The following is a 22,106-nucleotide window of genomic DNA, read 5'->3' as shown; positions in this document are numbered from 1 at the left end:
AACAGCAAGGGACCCAGCACCGATCCCTGTGGTACCCCACTGGCCACAGGCTTCCAGTCACAAAAACAACCTTCGACCATCACCCTCTGCCTTCTGCCACTAAGCCAGTTTTGTATCCAAAGTGCCAAGGCACCCTGGATTCCATGGGCTCGTACCTTCTTGACCAGTCTCCTGTGGGGGACTTTATCGAAGACCTTACTGAAATCCATGTATACCACATCCACTGCGTTACCCTCATCCACACGCCTAGTCACCCCCTCAAAAATTTCAATCAAATTAGTCAGACATGATCTTCCCTTGACAAAGCCATGTTGACTATCCCTGATTAATCCTTGCTTCTCCAAGTGGAGACTAATTTTGTCCTTCAGAATTTTTTCCAATAATTTTCCTACCACTGATGTTAGGCTCACTGGCCTGTAGTTCCCCGGTTTTTCCCTACTCCCCTTCTTGAATAATGGTACTACATTAGCGGTTCTCCAGTCCTCTGGCACATCCCCTGTGGCCAGAGAGGTTCTGAATGTATGTGTTAGAGCCCCCGCAATCTCCTCCTTTGCCTCACACAGTAGCCTGGGATACATTTCGTCCGGGCCTGGGGATTTATCCATTTTTAGGCCTGCTAAAACCGCCAATACCTCCTCCCGCTTGATGTTAATATGTTCGAGTATATCACAGTCCCCCTGCCGTATTTCTATGTCTACATCGTCCTTCTCCATAGTGAAAACAGATGCAAAAAATTCATTTAGAACCCCTCCTACATCTGCCGGCTCCACACACAGATTGCCATTTTTGTCCCTAATGGGCCCTATTTTTTCCCTAGTCATCCTCTTACCCTTAATATACTTATAAAACATCTTAGGATTTTCCTTTATTTTGCTCGCCAGTGTTATTTCATGGCCCCTCCTTGATCTCCTAATTTCTTTTTTAAGTATCCCCCTGCACTTTTTGTACTCCTCTAGGGCTTCCTCCGTCTTTAGCCTTTTGTATCTGCCAAAAGCCCTCCTTTTTTTCCTAATCCATTCTCGTATATCCCCTGACATCCAAGGTTCCCTGGAGTTCTTGGAACCACCCTTGACCTTTACGGGAACATGTTGCCATTGTATGGTCTCAATCTCCCTTCTGAAAGACTCCCATTGCTCCGATGCGGATTTTCCTACAAGCAGCTGATCCCAGTCCATTTTGGCCAGATCCTGCCTTATCCTATTAAAATCGGCCTTCCCCCAATTTAGAACCTTTATTTCCGGCCCCTCCCTGTCCTTTTCCATGACCACCTTAAATCTCACCGAACTATGGTCACTGTCACCAAAGTGCTCACCTACTAGCACTTCTTCCACTTGGCAGGCCACATTCCCTAGAATTAGGTCCAGTACCGCCCCCTCTCTTGTAGGACTTTCTACATGCTGGCTCAAAAAGCTCTCCTGGATGCACGTTAAGAATTTTGTACCCTCTAAGCCTTTTACACTCTGAGTATCCCAGTTAATATTGGGGAAGTTGAAATCCCCCACTATTATTACCCTATTATTTGCACAATTTTCTGAGATTTGCCTACATATCTGTTCCTCTATCTCCCCCTGACTGTTTGGGGGCCTATAGTACACTCCCATCAAAGTGCTTGCCCCCTTTTTGTTTTTAAGCTCCACCCATATGGCCTCATTAGAGGAACCTGCTAATATATCATCCCTCCTTATGGCAGTAATTGATTCTTTAATTAATATTGCGACCCCCCCTCCTCTTATACCTCCCCCTCTGTCTCGCCTGAAGATTCTGTACCCCGGAATATTGAGCTGCCAGTCTTGCCCCTCCCTCAACCATGTCTCTGTGACAGCAACAATATCATACTCCCATGTGTTTATCAACACCTTCAGTTCATCCACCTTATTCGCAAGACTCCTTGCATTAAAATAGATGCCATCCAGCCTTGCCCTTACATATTTGCCCTGTCTTCCAAGCTGACTTGTTTTTTTCTCTATATTTGGCTGCACATCACCCCCTATTGTAGCTCCACTCTGTATCCCATCCCCCTGCCAAGTTAGTTTAAACCCCCTCCCAACAGTGCTAGCAAAGCTCCCCGCAAGGATATTTGTCCCGCTCTGGTTCAGGTGCAACCCGTCCGACTTGTACAAGTCCCACCTTCCCCAGAAGCAGGCCCAAGTGATCCAGGAAACTGAAACCCTCCCTCCTGCACCAACTCTTTAGCCACGCATTCATCTGTTTTATCCTCCTATTTCTATACTCACTAGCCCGTGGCACTGGGAGTAATCCAGAGATTACAACCTTTGAGGTCCTGCTCTTTAATCTGCTACCTAGCTCCCTAAATTCTTGATGCAGGACCTCATCTCCCTTCCTACCTATGTTGTTGGTCCCAATGTGGACCACGACCTCTGCCTGCTCACCCTCCCCCTTGAGAATGCCCTGTAGCCGCTCAGTGACATCCATGACCCTGGCACCAGGGAGGCAACAAACCATCCTGGAGTCACGTTTACGGCCACAGAAACGCCTGTCTGTTCCCCTTACGATAGAATCCCCTGCCACTATAGCTCTTCCACTCTTTTTCCTCCCAGCCTGTGCAGCAGAGCTACCCCTGGTGCCAGGAAGTTGGCTGCTGCTGCCTTCCCCTGATAAGTCATCCCCCTCAACAATATCCAAAGCGGTATATTTGTTTGAGAGGGGGACGGCCACAGGGGACCCCTGCACTGCCTGCCTGCTCCTCTTACTCTGCCTGGTGGTCACCCAATTACTTCCTGCCTGTACAACCTTTACCTGCGGTGTGACCATCTCACTAAACGTGCTATCCACGACGTTCTCAGCATCGCGAATGCTCCATAATGAATCCATCCGCAGCTCCAGTGCCGCAATGCGGTTTGTCAGTAGCTGCAGCTTGATACATTTCCCACACACATGGTCGTCAGGGACACCGGAAGGGTCCCTGATTTCCCACATAGAGCAGGAAGAGCATAACACGAGGCTGGGCTGTCCTGACATGACTTACCCTTTAACTAATTAATTCAAATTAAATGAATCCCACCAATTTCACTTCAATTAAAAGGTATACTCAAGGGCCCTTGCTGAACAGCAGTCTCCCACTACACAACAGAGACCCGAGAATCCACAAACTCTAACCTTAGACAAATTCAGCAGGAAAATACTCACCAGCCATTCTTCTAAACTCTAGTGAATATAGGCCTAGTCGACCCAATCTCTCCTCATACGTCAGTCCTGCCATCCCAGGAATCAGTCTGGTAAACCTTCGTTGCACTCCCTTCATGGCAAGGACATCCTTCCTCAGATAAGGAGACCAAAACTGCACACGATACTCCAGATGTGGTCTCACCAAGGCCTTATACAACTGCGGTAAGACATCCCTGTTCCTGTACTCAAATTCTCTTGCAATGAACGCCAACATACCATTCGCCTTCCTAACTGCTTGCTGCACCTGAATGCTCGCTTCCAGCGACTGGTGTACAAGGACACCCAGGTCTCGTTGCACCTCCCTTTTTCCCAATCTATCACCATTCAGATAATAATCTGCCTTTCTGTTTTTACAACCAAAGTGGATAACCTCACATTTATCCACGTTATATTGCATCTACCATGTTCTTGCCCACTCACCCAACAGTTTATACTGTTACATTTATTGGACAAAGGAAACGATCTGCTCCAAAGTATAAGTTTAATCATCCTGAGGTTTAGGTTGAAATGACTGCTTTCAAGACCAAACTACTCATTCCAATTGCGGGTAAAGGAGAGATATAAACTGCCTTCCAAGGCCCCAAATAGAACTAATCGGAGGCATGTCCATTCCCATTCTTCTGAAAACAACCACTGTAGCCTAACAATGTTTTCAATGGCCTAAGCAGGAGGCCCACATTTAATGGAAAATCTCAGGCAAGGATGATTTCCCAAAGAGCCTGGGGCTACCAGCCATTCTGTCAAAGCCAACATGAAAAAGCACTGCTCTTTTGATCATAGGAACAGGTATTACAGTTAAGATTGCCAACTGTGGTTGGACCTATTCTGGTAGGTTTCATGACGTAACCCTTTACTTCAAACTGCCCCGTTCCCATTGGATGATTGGGTAGTTGATAAAATAAGAGCATTAGCTGATTGGATGAACACACTGTCAATCAAATTGAGACCACGGCCTGATGTGACAGCTTCACTGTCAATCAAAATAGGGACGTGACATGATTGGATGCTGAACTGGAACCATCTTGATGACAATTTCTTTCTTGTTCTCAAAATGTTTGTTTTTCAATTAAATTCTTAGAAAGCAAAAGATTAAAAAAATATATTTTTGCAGGAATTCAAAAAAACAAAATTAAGAAATTTTTAAACCTTCAAACGTCAGATAATTCAACCTTCACAACATCTCATTGGTCAAGATTTGTCCTTCTCTGTGCCCACCATGCAATATTTAACACATCACTCCACAATCTGATTGGCCATTAATGAGAATGTGATTGGAAGATGCAACTATAGATCAGAGACTGGGGAAGGGGAGGTGGAGCTTCCCACTGATTTTTCTCCCAGGTTGCTCACAGCAGTGTCCAAGAGATTAATCTTTAATTTTGGGAGTCTCCAGAACAATCTGGGAGAGTTGGCAACCCTAATTATAGTACTTGACAAAGCTCAAAGTAAAACTTCAACCACTTCAAGTTGTTACTGGTTATGGAGTAAATTAGTTTGGTCTAAGTCAACAAAGAATTTTAAAGAAATACAATGTCAGAAAATAAATATTTACATTTTCAAATACCTTTAATAAGTAGCTAAACTCTAACCTTTTTCTGTGTACTCTTCCTGGTGTAAATTTTGAACACAAGATTTGAGTTCCACCAACGCTCTATCATTAAACCACCAAAACAGATAGGAAACACAAAACGCTGCTGGAACTTCACAACTGTAGAAAATAGAAAACAATTCATTAAAAAAAAAGTCATTATTTATAATCCCTTCTATCCAAAAATTCCCCTCTTTAAATTTCCACTGTTACCTCCTGCCACCAATCTTCTTTCACCCAGCTCAGGGCAGTCTGGCAGCAGTTTTCTCCTTGGCCACTGTCAAGTGCCACTCAGTTGACCACCAAGTTTTACATTCCCCACAAATACCATCCCCAAGGGTCCCTGGCTGCGGCCTCCTGCTGCTGGCTTTCCTGCCCAGCAACTGGCCAGGCTGTCAATTTGGCCGGCCGCCGGGCATGAAACAAAGGAAAAAATTATAATGAGGCACTGCCGCATTCAGCCTTGCCGGGTTCTTTGGTTGTTTTCGGCCCCTCCTCTCTGCCCTCCACCCTGCTAATATTGGGGCCTTCGTTTCACCCAACAGGAGGTTCACTTAGCCCAGCATTTACTTACCTTGGACGCCGTTCTGTAATGGCGTCCATCCCAACCGCCATTGTATCCATCGAAACAAGTTCGCGAATGCGCACATGCGCATTAAAACCCAGAAATCTCAAACTTGCTCTGATTGGTTCAACAGCGTTTTGACAGTCCCGAATTAAAGGGCCAACCATGCCACAATCATATACAATCACCAAACAATCCTAAACTTACCCATCTGCCCAGCTGGAACAAAGATACTTATGCCACGAGAAGGTATGCTTGAAAATACCAGCCCTGCACTACTTTTTAAAAGCGAGAAGACAGCAAACAACAAAAAATTAAATTTTAAAAATGTGGAATGACTAATTATTCCTATTTTAATATTTTTTGATCATTAAAAAATTTTTTAAAAATATTTTAACTTTTAAAAATGTACCGCTTCAGTACATTATAAATCATTTCCTAGCCTTTTTATAATAAGGTATATTATGTTAAATTTTTATTTAGACTAACATTGGGAATGTCACTTTAAATGAATGTGTATTACTTGTCTGCTTGTGGGTGGGGCTTCCATTCCCACAGTCTTTGCATGCGCACATGGCCAGCGCTGATCTCGGAGCGCACTATTGGAGAATATTTCAAAATTAAGCAAATGGACATCGTGGCCTACGCAGTGATTATATTCGTATTTTTTATCCGCAGGATGTGCAGAGAGCCTTGCCAAGCCGGTGAAGCAAGTTCCGGCCCAATATGCTAGGAGGTCTATCCCACAATAGTTTTTCTTCCTCCTCCTCATACCCCGAACAAATTCCAACACCCTCAGGAAACACAAATTTAAATTTCAGCTGACTACTCTGAAAGCTCTTGTTAGAGAGTCTGAATTCAAATACAAATATGGAAAAATAAAGCAACTTGGCTTAAAATCTTTAGAACAGGGCTGCAAAAGCCTTATACTGAGACATCTACTGTTGACTTACCACGGTTTACTGTATTACATCTCATATATAGGTTATTGATATTCCTTTTTTAAAAGACGTTTTAAACATTTTATCCTACTCTTTAGGTCTCTCTAAGTCACACACCATTCCCCAGCCAGCAAGGTGTGCAAAGTTGCTTCTGCCAGTTTTGAGCCGGCCATAAAGAAGTGTGGAAGGCTAAGCTCAGGGACATTCACTCTTCATACCTTCTTGCAGGGAAGGATGTCCGAATAAGTCCCTGGCCTTCATTCATTATCACCTCCTTCAGATGACAAGGCTGCGATCAGGAAACCGCCAGAAGTGGAAATCATGGGTAATAACCTGTCTGTGGTACAAACGGTGATACATCCTCGTTTATTTTTAAATTAAACGTTCCACAAAGATATTTGTCTATCCCTCCTACCTCCTCTTGTAACTTTGCTGGAAGCTACCCGTGTAATTTCAGATGCCATGGAAACACCTCTGGCTCCGCCTCTTGAAGATGTGGCCACAGGAAAGTGATACTCAACAAAGTAAGTGCTAAGGACAGAAAAAAAGGAATTGCATTTAATTCTTGAACGAACACATTCTTCTCCAAATGAAGTCAAGGAATTGTATGTACAGCAAACATTGTGAAAGAAATCACATTTTCCCTAAAAGTAATGAAACCTACACAAATGTTTCCTAACTTCCAAAATATGAAATAAATTAATTTCTGTAGATGCGTTCCTTCAACTGGTAGAACTGGCTTAGTTGTCAAAAGATTTAGCTCAGCTTTCAATGCTAATGTTTGGCTGTATTTCAAAAAACATTTTGCTAGAGAAGGTCAATTTGTCCTCTCTAAAAAGATACATCACCTCCAAACAAAAATCACTACATTACATTTTCTCACCCCATCTCATATGGTCATGTTATCCACCTTGAACTATGGGCAAGTCCATTCAATGTGCAAAATTTTCATCCAGCAATGCAGTAGGCCTCAATGCTTTTACAACCTACCAAAAGATCAATCACCTGTAGTAGTGAAAGAAGAGTCCCCCCACCCATTGTTTCATCCCTCCAGCATACAATGCAAGTGAGACTGGTAAACCAATCCATAAATGTCAGTGAGTCAGAAACACAAAATTAAGGTATGCCGGTTAAGAATCTAATGCATTTGTACAGTAATAATGGTAGACGAGTCATAGGGTCAGCCCATTCTACCCCTAAAATGGTGTGAAAGAAAGAACTGGCATTTATATAGCAACTTTCACATTCTCAGGTTGTCACACAAATTCTAGGCAAAGAACATCTCCAACAAGAGAGAGTCCAACCACCTCCCCTTGATGAACAATTGCATTACCAGTCAAATTCCCAACCACTAACATCCTGGGGGTCGCCATTAACCAGAAACTCAACTGGACCAGCCACATAAATGCTGTGGTTAATAGAACACATCAGAGGCTGGGGATTCTGCGGCGAGTGGCTCATCTCCTGACTCCACTAAGCCTCTCCACCACCAACAAGGCACAAGTCAGGAGTGTGATGGAATCCTCTCCAAATGCCTGGATGAGTGCAGCTGCAACAACACTCAAGAAGCTCAACACCATCCAGGACAAAGCAGTCCGCTTGATCGGCAGCACATCCACCACCTTAAACATCCACTCTCTCCACCACCAAAAGTCAGCAGTTATGACAATGCAGCACTCCCTAAGCAATACACTGAAGTGACAGTCTAGATTATGAAATGAAGTCCCGGAGCGAGGCTTGAATCCACAACCTGACTCAGAGGCAAAAGCGCTAGCAAATGAGCCATTCTGACACTGCAAGGCCAATAACCAATACTCTACTAAGCCACAAATATATATTTTTTCATTTTAGAAGCAAACATAAGAATCACACATAGTGACATTTCAGAAATTACCATTTTCTTCCTGGAACAGGTCGAGGCGGCTTTCCTCTACTGCCTTTTTGTTTTGGTGTTGTTGGAGTGCTGTCTGGAGGAAGTTTTAGTGTTTCAATGATAACTCGGGCCAGGTAAATGCGACCCAGCAGGGTTAGTCTATCTACACTCAACTCAATAGCTTGCGTCTCCTGTTCTTCATGTAGTAGAGGACCTTCTTGCACAGGGTAGGGTCTGTAGGTAAGAAAATATTGTTAAAAACTATTAAACACATGCAATTCGTAAAAGTTAAGTAATTGCACAGTCTTCACTCCGTCTCTATAAAGGGCAGATTGCCCTAGTCGGTTCAGTAGATAAATGCATGATGTAATAGAGTTATATTGACCAGGAGAGTCCCAGATACAATCCCTCATGTGTGAGTTAACTAGTTTCAACTGAGGTGGCTGTGAGTGCACTGCAAATGCCGTCAGTGTCCCCAGGAGGGAAGGGAAAGAAAGCCAGGATTCCCACTACCAACGGTCACAAAGCAAACACTGGCTTGTATATGAAGATTGACCAGTTGATGCAATACCAAGGGGTTACATAGTAACAGCTTCAGACAGGAGAAGACTGTTGGTCCATCTAGCACACCTATCCTCAGTATTCTCTTGTTGCATTTCCACCACTGTATAATTTATGTCAGCACAATTCATCGTCTTTTGTAACTTATCACGTTGCTCAAAAATGTCACAAAGAGATTACTTTGAAGAGCAGTGACAGATAGGCAAATACAATAAGTATAAATACAAATTCGGAAAATTTAAAATTTAATTTTACAGATGTATGTTATCTTTGTGATGGTTTTCATTACAATTCAACATTTATGTAGTAGCATTAAAGGATGTAAAATTAGAAATGTTGAAATACTTTGAAGTACTATTCAGCTTCAAATATTACATAATCATGAAATGACATTACAGAAGTGGTGTAATATAAATGTTAACTCCAGACCAATATTGATACATCAGAAGATAGCATGGGGAGAATATTTCAGTAAAAAAAAAGTCCTCCATCTGTATTTTCTCCAAACCAGGGAGGGTATTTTGACTTACCCTCAATTTGGATTTTAGCTCACACCTAAGGCCCCGATGTTAGCGGGGAGGCAGGATGGCAGCGGGGGGGGGGGGGGGGGCACGATTGGGCACATAGCAAACCCGCATGAACCAAACTTACCATTTCCGACGCGACCGCACATTGATTGATGTCCTTTCCGGGTTTCACGCCCAGAAGCTAGCCTCATTGATAGGCTGGCTGCCATCAGGAGCTGCAACGTCAGGGGTGGTGGGGGGAGGGAGGTGGGGGGTGGGAAAGAGAGCGAGCCAGATGTAATCCGGATTGGGAGACCGGGGGGGGGGGGGGGGGATGGAAGATCTGGTGCTGGACTGGAAAACCAGGGTGGGGGGATGGACATCGGACAAGGTTTCAAAAGGTAGGTGCATTTAGTGTCTTCACTTCATTGCATTTTTTTAATTCAATTTATTTTGTTTCTTGTTCCCTGATCCAGCCCTTCACGTCTGGTTTCACCAGGCCTGACTCAGAAGCGGTGGGCAAGCTGCCCAGGTAAGTTAAAAAATCTTTCTAATCCCTTCATCTGTCACAGGTAAAGTGCCTTATGTACCACAATGAGGTATTTTTGGCTCTTTAATGGACATCCCGCCAGCTTTAATTGCCGGCGGGACTTCCGGTTTCGGGTTGCCCGTGCGCACACTGGTGGGTCCCTGGGAAACTCGGAAGCCGGTGGGTTGGAGCCGGCTTCTGAGCCCGAAAGGGATTTGCGTGATTTTCGGAGCGCTCCCGCCCCCTTATTTGCCTCCTAAAATAACCCCCCCAGTGCTGCTCCAATGATGTTCTACTGATCGTTGTACACATAAGCTTGTATAGATCATGGAACAGCTCTACTTGTTCACTTGGCAGTCAGTGTTTTAGGCCAGCCTAGTCAGCTACCATTGGTTACTTTCATCTCGGAGCCTCTAGCTCTGATTCCAAGACAGTTCAAAGGGACTACTTTTCTGCAGATGAATGGAGCTACCCTTCCCCCACCCCATTACACAAGTATTTCATAGAATCATGAAAATTACTGTACTGAGCATTCGGCACATCATGTCTGTATTGATTCTAGCTTTTCAACTAGAGCCGTCTACTCTCATTCCATTTCCTTGCCCTTTCCCCATATCATTTTATATTCTTCCTTTTCAAATATTTATCCAGTTCTTTTTCAAACAGAGAGCACAGATAGGAGTGAATTTTACAGAATTTTTTTAATCACAAAATAATATTAATCATAAAGAATGGTTAAATATCAAAGATAAGTTGCAAATCACAAAAGAAAGGAACCTGCATAGCACTGCTGTGTGGCAGGTAGTCAGGCAGCTTTATAGTCAATGGAAAGGTCAGCAACAAGGAAAGCACAATTTTTTTTTTGAAAACATTGTGCTAAGCAAAAGCAAAATGTAATTCCTGTCATCGATTCAAACAGAATCTGGCAAGTAGACTTCTGAAGAGATTTATACAAAACCTCATTATTAAACTAACCGATTTCTACTCATTAAATACGTATATAACATTATATTACCAGTCATTAAATATGTTGCTAAAATTGTATATTACCTGACATACTTTCCTGCCTCATTTTGATTCAAATCAGTAACACTGTGATCTGATGCATGATGGGACGGTCTGTGCTGGTTATGGGCATCAACTTTGCAAAGGGAGTGCGTCCTCAGTTTTTTCTTTGAGGTATCCAGCTCCTCATCTTCACTAGTAAAATCACTTACACTACTTTCAGATTTCTACATACAAATAAGAAAAAATGGATAAGAACTTAAATGAATATATGGACTGATTCAAGACTTCACTGTACTGCACTGCATTTCACTTGACACCAAAAGCCAGCGATTCTATTTGTGTAAAACTTGTACAAAACTTAACAGCCATTTTGCATTTTTATTTAGAAATGGAAAATTAAAGAATATTGGAAACATAATCAAGATCATTCACCAATATTTCAATACTACATTAATTTTACTCTATCATTTCAGACAAATCAGATAACAGGAATGTTCAGTTTAAGAGTTTGAACTAATTTCAGTGGTGCAGTACATTAGTGTATGACATACTGTGCTATAGTTGGCTGCATGTGAGTTCAGAATGTCTCAAATTCTTAAAAATATTATTAAAATGCACATTGCTAGTGACATCAAAAAATCTCTCTGTTGGACAACCAGACTTCCAATAGTCTTGACATCTGCACTTTTTCTATTTCAATAAATATAATATAAATGAAATGCCGTGAATATCAACATCTAACAGCACCATGTAAATACCCTGACTAAGTTTGTTGTTACAGACCAATTCCACTGTAGGCAGCCAGAACATTGATACCATCTGGTCTTTGAGACCAGTAGAAATTTTTTGCCCTTCAGTTGGCTATGTGCATGGAGATGCACCTAACACCTCCCTGAAGAGTACTAACAGTTCAGTTAACTACCTTTCCTGATTTAAAAAATGTTTTTGCCAACTTCAGATATATGAAACACTAGCTTGGTGCAACGTGTTATGCAGTTATTTAAAAGTCATCTCATTTCCGCAAAGTTTACAGTTATTTATTTTTTTCAGTTTATTTTTGCCTTTGTGTTAATTCCACTAACCTCGGAGAAACCAGTTAAGAAGAGTTGAGTGAGTGATCATCACCGGGCTGGCCACAGAAATCACAAGCCCTCAACAGTAAGCATTCGCCTCTGCCAGCAACCGTGACTATTTGTTCATGATAACTCATCCATTCCTGCATTCGAGACACTGTACAGTATCACCACCTCAGCTTTTGGCTTTCCACTTGGTCAGCTTCCCACCTTCTAAGAATATCAACCTTTAACCACTGGCACATGTGCTCTACCATCACAATCTTGTTGCTGTAATACTCTGTTGCTACACAAAGTCCATTCCTTTACTTTCTTTAAATGTTGGTCCCTCTGTCCTCCCAACTGGTACCCAATGTTCCAAAGCAGAATGTTCCAAAAGCATGAACTTTTGCATCTTTATCAGGGTCCAGCTCTCAGTCCCCTGTACATTAAGCTTTATACATCACACAATACTTCTCCTACTCTAGTGCACCTTCTAGGTGTCTGTTTTAGGATGGAGTTGGTAGAAACCAAACAGCAGTTGCTTGACTGCCCTCTTAGTCACAGGAAATAATGTGGTACACAACTTAAAGATGGGAACAAACCATTTTTAAATATCACAAAGCATTTGCATCGCAGTATAAATTGCAGTTTTATGGTATAACAAAACCATCCATGGTTTTTTATTAGCCACAGCTAAATCATAACTAGTTAGCCTGCAGTAATTCCTGGATCCTTATGACTCACAGGATTCTTGTAGAAGAGGTTTTCCAGCAGACTCTGGTCATAATGAGGATCATTCAGTTCACTTTCATCAAAAACACTACTTCCTGCAGACAGAGACTCTGGAGGGGAGCCCATACCATCCCAGTAATGGAGGGGGATAGAGTCAGTACTGTAGACAAAAAAAGAGCAGAAAATTATAATTGTAGTCTCAGCACAGTACACTGGGTATTAACAATATACAACAACTTGCATTATATAGCACCTTTAACATAGAAAAACATCCCAACAACAAACATTACACAGAAGTGTAAGAGGAAAAAAATGGATGCTGAGTCAAAAGCTTGATCAATAAGTTTTATGAAGGGTCTCAAAGAAGGAGAGGGTAGTGGAAAGACAGAGGGTGGCGGGGGATTAGGGATGGATAGTGCTATTGTATTTCATCCCTGGCATATCTATATATCCACTATCTAATCATTTTAAAACAACATTTTTCTTTTTTTATTAAAAAAAAGGGAGTTCATGTTTGTCCATGCTTCCCAAGGATTGATAAACCTACTAGTTGAAGTGCATTTGGTAATAAAAACATTGACGACTTTGATGTCTTAGTAAGTAAATCATCCTACTGGTACTAAGCCATTCAAACAAGGAAGGACACTATAACTGGTCTTCAGTGCACATGTGAATTGAATCTGGGTAGTCTCAATGTAGTGTCCACTGAGCATCAGATCACAGCAGCAAAACAGCATGTAATTCTAATTCAGCATAAATTGCAGTCTCACTCAGACAGGGTATGGAAACTGAAAACATTACTGGTTCAGTCTGGAAAGTGGACGGTTAGAGCAATTTCACCTACACTGGGAAATGTGGATGAGTATCATTGTCATTTTTACTGGCTGATCACAATACTTATTAGCAAAATTAAAGCCCATGGGATTAAAGAGACAGTGGCAGCATGGATACAAAATTGGCTAAGGGACCAGAAGCAGAGAGTAGTGATTAACGGAGGGAAGTATACAGTGGTGTTCCCCAGGGGACAGTATTAGGACCACTGCTCTTTTTCATATAATTTTATAATTTCAAAGTTTGCAGATGACACGAAACTCAGAAATGTAATAAACAATGTGGAGGACAGTAATGGACTTCAGGAGGACATAGACAGACTGGTGAAATGAGCAGACATATAGCAGATGAAATTTAACGCAGAGAAGTGTGAGGTAATGCATTTTGGTAGGAAAAATGAGGAGAGGCAATATAAACTAAATGGTACAATTTTAAAGGGGATGCAGGAACAGGGAGACCCGGGGGTGCACATACACAAATCTTGGAAGGTAGCAGGACAAGTTGAGAAGGGTGTTAAAAAAGCATATGGGATCCTGGGTTTTATTAATAGATGTATAGAATAGGAAAGCAAGTAAGTTATGCTAAACCTTTATAAAACACTGGATAGGCCTCAGCTGGAGTATTGTGTTCAATTCTGGGCACCACACTTTAGGAAGGATGTCAAAGCCTTAGAGAGGGTGCATAAGAGATTTACTAGAATGGTACCAGGGATGAGGGACTTCAGTTAAGTGGAGAGATTGGTGAAGCTGGGGTTGTTCTCCTTAGAACAGAGAAGGTTAAGGGGAGATTTGATAGAGGTGTTCAAAATCATGAAGGGTTTTGAAAGAGTAAATAAGGAGAAACTTTTTCTAGTGGCAGAAGGGTCGGTAACCAGAAGACACAGATTTAAGGTGACCGACAAAAGAGCCAGAAGCGACATGAGGAAACATTTTTTTACCCAGCGAGTTGTAATGATCTGGAATGCACTGCCTGAAAGAGTGGTGGAAGCAGATTCAATAGTGTAACTTTCAAAAGTGAATTAGATAAATACTTGAAGGGAAAAAATTTACAGGGCTATGGGGAAAGAGCAGGAGAATGGGATTAATTGGATAGCTCTTTCAAAGAGCGGTACAGGCACGATGGGCCAAATGGCCTCCTCCTGTGCTGTACCTACTATGATGTGAGACTGATGGCCAATTCCTCAAGTGTATTTGATTCAAGACAAGAAAAGCTAGAATGACTGCCCTGATTACAAGTGCGTGCGTGCGTGAGTAATACTCCCCCAATTCAAACACAAAACACACACTTTTAAAAAAGTAATTCCATCATTTCATTTTTTTTACATTTTTGTTAATTAATCCATTATATTCCTAAAGAAAATAATATATTGGTACAAATTTAGTGATTGGGGATCCTCGTAATTTTTCACAATACAACCTCTATGCCTCAAAGGCTGCGTGTGCCACAAATAGATTTGTCATTCATTTTAGAAATTCACAAATCAAAATATACTTTGCTTAAAGGGGTACTATCTTCAAGAAAAAGCTGCTGTCAAATTATTTTCAGGTCTTTGATTGTAAAAGCATCTTTGCAACATGTGATGAAAATGGTGCAAGGCTTTGCTCCATCTCAAAAAATAATTGCTAAATACTGTCATAAATATGATGAGGTGGATTTTCAACTTGCCACCCAGGCGTGAAGCTGGTGTTGTGGATTGGCCACCCGTCATAGAAATTGCCCTATTTTAATTTCCATTGATTTAAATGTAAATGAAAATTGTGCAGTTTCTATCATAGGTGGCCAATCCACAATGTTTCCTCATGTCGCTTCTGGCTCTTTTGTCGGTCACCTTAAATCTGTGTCTTCTGGTTACCGACCCTTCTGCCACTAGAAAAAGTTTCTCCTTATTTACTCTATCAAACCCCTTCATGATTTTGAACACCTGAGTTGCAAGTTGTAAATCTACCCCAGTGTAGCTAAGCATTACATTGCATGCACAAGTCTCCAAGGCAACAAAGAACTCCTTCTTAGGTGATAAAGTATGTTTATATTTAAAAACATAAATGTAAAAAGCCCAACAAGAGAGGAAAGCACTGCTGGATCTAGTTTTGGGAAATGAACCAGAGCAGATAAGAGAAGTAAGCATAGGGGAACATATAGGCAATAGCATCACAAAAATTGAGAAGGACGTGGGTAAGACAAAAACCAAAGTAATAAATTGGAAAAGAACTGATTTTATGGGGACGAGAATGAAACTAGGAAAAATAAATTAGAAAAATTTATTGGCAAAGAAATAATAGAGCAGTGGGAAACATTTAAAACAGTGATCAAGAGTCTAGGAGAAATATATCCCACTAAAAAGCAAGAACAAACTAGCCAATAATGACATATCATGGATGAATAAAGAAATATGGGCAAAATTGAAACTAAAGAAAAAGGCATACACTAAGTACATAGACAACGAAGGAGTGGATGACAAAAGGGAAAACGAAAAGGTTAGGAAAGAAGTCAAAAAAACAATTTGGAAGGCAAAGAGAAAGCACAAAATTAAATTATCAAAGAATATCAAGAAAATAGTAAAGTATTCTACAGACACATAAATAACAAAAGAAAAATCAGGATAGGGATAGGGCCACTAAGGGATGCATGCAATAAACTCAAGTAATGACAGTGAAATAGCAGAAATAAGAAATAATTACTTTGCCTCAGTGTTTACTAGGGAGACTAACACGGTGGGAATGACATTAGAAGAAGAGATCAAAAAAGATATAAAAGGCATTTAAGATAGAAAAGGAAGAGGTAACTGATAAATTAATCAAACTCAGAAGGGATAAAACCCCTGGTCCAGATGGATTGCATCCGCACATATTAAAAGAAGTTAGGGAAGAAATAGCAGAGGCACTGTTACATATATATAAAAATTAATTAAAAAAGGGAATAGCGCCGGAGGACTGGCGGACAGCTAATGTGATTCCTCTATTTAAAGAGGGAGATAGAATCAGTCCGGGGAACTATGGGCCAATTAGCTTAACGTCGGTAGTAGGAAAGATAAGGGAATCCTTACTCAAAGATGTAACAGAAAAACATCTGGACTCCGAAAATATAGTAGAGAATGGTCAGCATGGATTTCAAAAGGGAAGGTCATGCTTGACCCAACTTTATTGAATTCTTTGAGGAAGTAATAGAAAAGGTAGATAAAAATAATGCAGTAGACGTAATATATTTGGATTTTCAAAAGGCCTTCGATAAAGTACCGCATAGTAGACTCATGACTAAGGTCAGAGCATGTGGAGTCGGGACCAGTAGCAGAATGGATAGCAAGTTGGCTACAAAACAGAAAACAGAGAGTAGTGGTTACAGGTAGTTACTCAGACTGGCATAGGTGGGACGTGGTGCTCCACAGGGATCAGTGCTGGGACCACTGTTGTTTGTTCACAATTTACATTAACGATTTGGTCTCGGGAATCGGAAGTATAATTTCAAAATTTGTCGGCGACACCAAATTGTTGGGGGAGGGGGGGGAACATACAGTTAATACTGAGGAGGGCTGTGACAAAATACAGGAAGATATTAATAAATTTGCAGAATGGGCGTGTAATTGGCAAATTAATTTCAATATAAATAATAAGTGTGAGGTGATACATTTTGATAGGAAGAATATGGAGGCCACATACTCCTTGGAAAATAAGAGTCTAAATGGAGTAGAGGAGCAGAGGTATCTGGGGATACAGATACAGAAAACACTAAAAGTAGCAATGCAGGTTAATAAGGCCGTAAAAAAAGCAAACAAAGCACTGGGGTTCATTTCTAGAGGGAGGGAATTGAAAAGTAGAGAAGTTATGTTAATTCTCATATAGAACCTTGTTTAGACCACACTTGAGAGTACTGTGGACAGTTCTGGTCTCCATATTATAAAAAATATAGAGGCACTGGAGAAGGTACAAAAGAGATTTATTAGGATGATACCAGAACTGAGAGGTTATACCTATCAGGAAAGACTGAACAGGCTGGGGCTCTTTTCTCTAGAAAAGAGAAGGCTGTGGGGTGACCTGATAGAGGTCTTTAAGATGATGAAGGGGTTTGATAGGGTAGACGTAGAGTAAAAGTTTCCACTTGTGAGGAGTCCAAAATTAACTGTCATAAATATAACTCACTAATAAATCCAATAGGGAATTCAGGAGAAACTTCTTTACCCAGGGAGTGACTAGAATGTGGAACTCGCTACCACAAGGAGTAGTTGAGGCAACTAGCATAGATGTATTTAAGGGGAAGCTAGATAAACACATGAGGGAGAAAGGAAGAGAAGGATATTTTGATGGGGTTAAATGAAGAAGGATGGGAGGAAGCTCATGTGGAGCATAAACACTGGCATAGACCAGTTGAGTTGGTTGGCCTGTTTCTGTGCTGTACATTCGATGTAACATATTACACAGATATTGATGGATCGGTCATAAATTTTTGCTTAAATGATACGTGCAGTACCATGCACTTATAAAAAAATCTGTTTACATAGATCAGAGGTTCCCAAACTTTTTTTTGCTGAACCCCCTTTTGAGGTTCGTGTCCCAGGCGCGTCTCCCTCTTTCTAAGAAACTGAGAAACAGTGTTTTGCATGAAACAAAAGAATTTTACATTCTTGGCTTAAGATAACATATTTCTTAAGACAGACAGCTACATAAATAGCATAGTACTACTATACTATTGAATAAACCTGAACATAGAAGAACACTTGATGACTCACCTTTGTCTCAGTGAGTAGGATGAGCTATTTGCTAGCGGGTCAGGATATCAGCCCCCACACCCGGGGAAGGACCCCGGCCCCCACACCCAGGGCATGATCTCTGTCCCTAGCTAGGTCCCCAAATAGGCAAGACCAACAGAGGGACACTTAAGGAAAGACAAGAGACGTACAGCGTCAGTAAGGCAAGAGAAAAATACAGAAGGGAAGGATACTAACACACAGAAATGATGGAGCAACACTTCCCTGTCCTTATTTACCAGTATTCATATCATTTGTTAAAAGGGCATGCAAGACATACTGTTTTTTTTTTGGTGGATTTGATTGCAAAAAGATTTGCAAACTAATGCTTTTGCTTTATTGCCATAGATGATGCATCATGCCAGCAAGCCACAAGGGAACAGGCTTAAAAAATATTTCGCTCTAGAACTTCAGGATTTTACTGCAATAAAATTAGGTGTACATACCCTGACTCATTATACCGGCTCACACACATTATCCAATGGAACCAATGCTCCGTATGGGGGAGAAACATTGGGATTAAAAAAAATAGGTCTAAACGTTTGGAAAATGTTGATGAGAAATGAAGTGTACAACTTAAATATATAATCAACCATACCGGCCCAGGCCCTCACTGTACCTTCACCTTCTTCTACTTGGCCATCTCCATGCTTCACTAGTGGTTCTGGCCAATCTCTGTGATGATAAAACACGACTGATCACCCCCAATGGGGTAACAAAACACATCCTGAACTTTAGATTAACCCGCCTCCTCGTACCCCCCAATAACCTCCTTGCGCCCACCCCCACCCCAGTTTGGGAACCTCTGATATAGACGATAGACCACAGAATTATTACATGCTTGAGGATCGTGGAAACCAATGTAAAGTTCAAATACAAAATAAAGAAAAATGGTAAGCACTCCCTGCATTTACCTCCCTAGGAGTAACTTGATGGCTGTGTCCTCTGTATTAGGATGAAATTTTTTTAATGGGTGCTCAGGAGAAGGCATTAAAGAATCTTTGGTTGGGGAAATAGCTTCAGATTCCAGCAAATTATGAAGCAGTTTTCCAGAAGGAGATCGGGGTGTTCTGACAGGAAAAAAAATAATTGATAAAACTATTGTTTATTGTACAATGAAAACATTTAAAAATGTGAAATTATATAATTTCATAAGTTTAAAAACATCCAGTAAAGGTGACCAGCAGTTAGAAACGAAATAGAAGAATATGTCCTTGGCAGCAGTGTGATATGAAATTCATCTCCACAAGTGTGCCTGATCAGGTAACTTGCAAGTGACAAGTTTATGGATAGATCCATGAATGGAAATATTTAGCACATCAAACTGCTGCCCTGGGCATATTCTCCTTTAAATAACTGTGTAATTTCACATAGGAATAAAAGTTTTGTAGCCTGTTAAAATAAGTTGAAACTGCATTGTGATATCACCGTGGTGTCCTAACATGGAAATATTACTTCTTAAATTATTTTCAGTCAGTTTTTTTTTTAACCCACACATGCATGAACTTAATAATGAACAGATAATGAAGGATGCACGAGTGATTAGTGGGCAGTAATCCCATCGAGGGGGTTCAAGTGACATCTTAAATTGCAAGAGTAAAGTTGAGAAGTTTACAACCGTCATATGAACCCCAAGATAACATCACTGCTTAGTAAATCACTCCAAGTGGATGTGTGTGGTTTTTAATGTAGTAGTCTTGATAAGTAGTTTTACTTTATTTTCAACTGGCTCTTTGTAATTTATGGTGGGAGTCATGGCAGATATTGACGTCCAGGATACTTCCACGCAGTTGATGTATAAGGACATTGATACTCAAGGATAAACAATTATGATGTAACCAAACCAAATTTATTGAGCGATCACCTGGAATTGACCCTGGAAAATAAGTCAGTGATGCATTGTATCTGTAAAAACGAATATTTAAAAAAATAGTATGTAAGTTAGCGTCATCATCTCTAATCCCATCTTCACCTTAAACAATTTACATTAAAGTTTTGCTTTCTATTCACATTTGCTCAAAATTCATGACTTTTAATTTAATAATGATGAACCAGACTAAACTTCAAATTAAAGATAGAATAAAAACTGCCTCTCTATAAAAAAATCACACTCAGAACAGATTCAAAATTATTAAAATCTAGTACGTGTAATTATTCAAATCTGGTACAGTTGGACCAAAGCAAATTATTCATAATGCACTGGAAAAGATGCTGAATATGCACTGCGGCACCATTCCTCTTCCCTGACTCCACGGATGTACAAATGTCTACAGAGTTCTCACACACTATAAACAGATAATTGAATTCAATGTAATTGGAGAAGTAATCACAATTTGCAACCATCTTTCATTACAGGATAAATTTCCATCAGTTAGCATACCTTCTCTTTCATCCTTCATTTGTACTGATCTGTGATATATTCAGTTTTAATGGTAATTTAAAGGACAGGTCTACTAGCAGCTGCAAAGAGACCGTTTCAGGTGCAGACCCTTCATGAAAATGTTAACCCGTGTTTTCTCCTACCACAAACTGATGGACCTGTTGTGCATTTTCTGTTTTTATTCCCAGGTCCAGCCCTTTTTTCATTTCTATTGTTGTTTAGATTCAGAGATACAGTTAATATTATTTATTACCCATTCTTGGTGCATTGGTTGTTCATTTCTCCCCCCGAATTTTTCTTCCTTTCTCACCTGAAGGTGCAAACTCTTGCCACCTAATAATTGCATTCAGAACAGATTCAAAATTATTCAAATCCAGTTCATATAAATCCCTTACATGGTCTCCAAGAATGCTGGCAGCTTTCTAGTACTTTGCCCAAATGGCCATTCTTCATTTGTGAGCCTAGACGGCAAGTACTGACAAGCTATATGACCCTGGGGCACATCACAGCCAAGCTCAATCCGGTCCTCACCACCAGCGCGTGCACGCACACGCACGCACGCACACACCAAGAAGGGCCCCCGCCTAGTGATCAGGGGCAGGAACCTTGGCAGCTATTTTCCCTTCCTAGCCCAGGATGTTGAGGCCAACTGTGGCATCTTAAAACTGTCCACTGAAGATCACCCCTCTCGGCACAGATGGCGATTAAACCTAAGACCTTCCTAGGACCGGCAATAGTTTGGGTCTCAGTGACTGTAAGCCATAAAGGAAGAAACAAGAATCAGCCAGTCAGCATTCCCACTCTTGATTCCCATCTAGTGACTCCTATTAGAATGCATACATTTCAATACAGGTTGAGTACAGAATCTAGCAAGGCTGTGATGCACCCCCAAATCAAATAGTCTAATGGTTCATGAATAATAGCCACTTGGGTGATGCCATCCAATGGAATGAATGTGGGAAAAAAAAAACCAGCCAATGTTTATGTTTTGCATTCATCTCATCCTACTGTAGAAGAGTGCGAAACCAAAACCATAAATGCTATATATCAAAAGATGTCTTCCGTCAGTTGGCAGTTTTGTCAAGTCGTGTAAAGAAGAGAACACTTCAGCAACTCCTACCCTTGATGCCACTACAAAAGGTTGCCATAATTCTTTTGGTAAACTATCAGATCACTTCAAGAAAGGTCATCAAATTCAATTACACTCATTAAGGCACAAAAACAGTATTGTAACTATTTAGAGTTTCATCAAGCTTACTTTGATTTTGGTATGTCAATATATTGACATGGAGCAGAGAAAGGAATGTCCACCAATCCAGAAACACCATTAGGAACAGTTTTCATAGCAGAAACCACCATTGCATTTCGCAATTTGCTGCCTCGGTCCAGCAGAACTGCAAAAAATACATAATCGATCAAATAAACAATTGCAAGGACTCACTACTACTATTATAACAACAATATGCATTTATATAGCTCCTTTAATGTAGAAAAATGCCCCAAGGTGCTTAGTCAAAGAGGAGGGTTTTAAGAATGATATTAAATGAGAAGATGGACGGGTTTAGGAGGGAATTCCAGTGCATGGAATCTAGGCAACTGAAGGCACAGCTGTC

General features: G+C 40.9%; 1 protein-coding gene across 1 annotated transcript in view; it reads right to left on the bottom strand.

The window, feature by feature from the left end:
- Positions 1 to 22,106, bottom strand: part of c2cd3 (C2 domain containing 3 centriole elongation regulator) — a 139,510-nt gene that overhangs the window by 98,188 nt on the left and 19,216 nt on the right. Inside the window, exons 6-12 of the mRNA XM_067985841.1 lie at positions 21,752 to 21,887; positions 19,028 to 19,183; positions 12,557 to 12,704; positions 10,800 to 10,981; positions 8,175 to 8,387; positions 6,696 to 6,811; positions 4,776 to 4,894 (exon numbers count right to left, since the gene is read on the bottom strand). Coding sequence (XP_067841942.1) covers positions 4,776 to 4,894; positions 6,696 to 6,811; positions 8,175 to 8,387; positions 10,800 to 10,981; positions 12,557 to 12,704; positions 19,028 to 19,183; positions 21,752 to 21,887 — 1,070 coding nt within the window. The remainder of the gene's footprint in view (positions 1 to 4,775; positions 4,895 to 6,695; positions 6,812 to 8,174; positions 8,388 to 10,799; positions 10,982 to 12,556; positions 12,705 to 19,027; positions 19,184 to 21,751; positions 21,888 to 22,106) is intronic.

Source organism: Heptranchias perlo, chromosome 6, assembly GCF_035084215.1.
Source record: "Heptranchias perlo isolate sHepPer1 chromosome 6, sHepPer1.hap1, whole genome shotgun sequence".
NCBI classification, from domain to species: domain Eukaryota; kingdom Metazoa; phylum Chordata; class Chondrichthyes; order Hexanchiformes; family Hexanchidae; genus Heptranchias; species Heptranchias perlo.
Note: the sequence above shows the minus strand (reverse complement) of the source record. Positions and strands in the feature narration are given on the sequence as shown.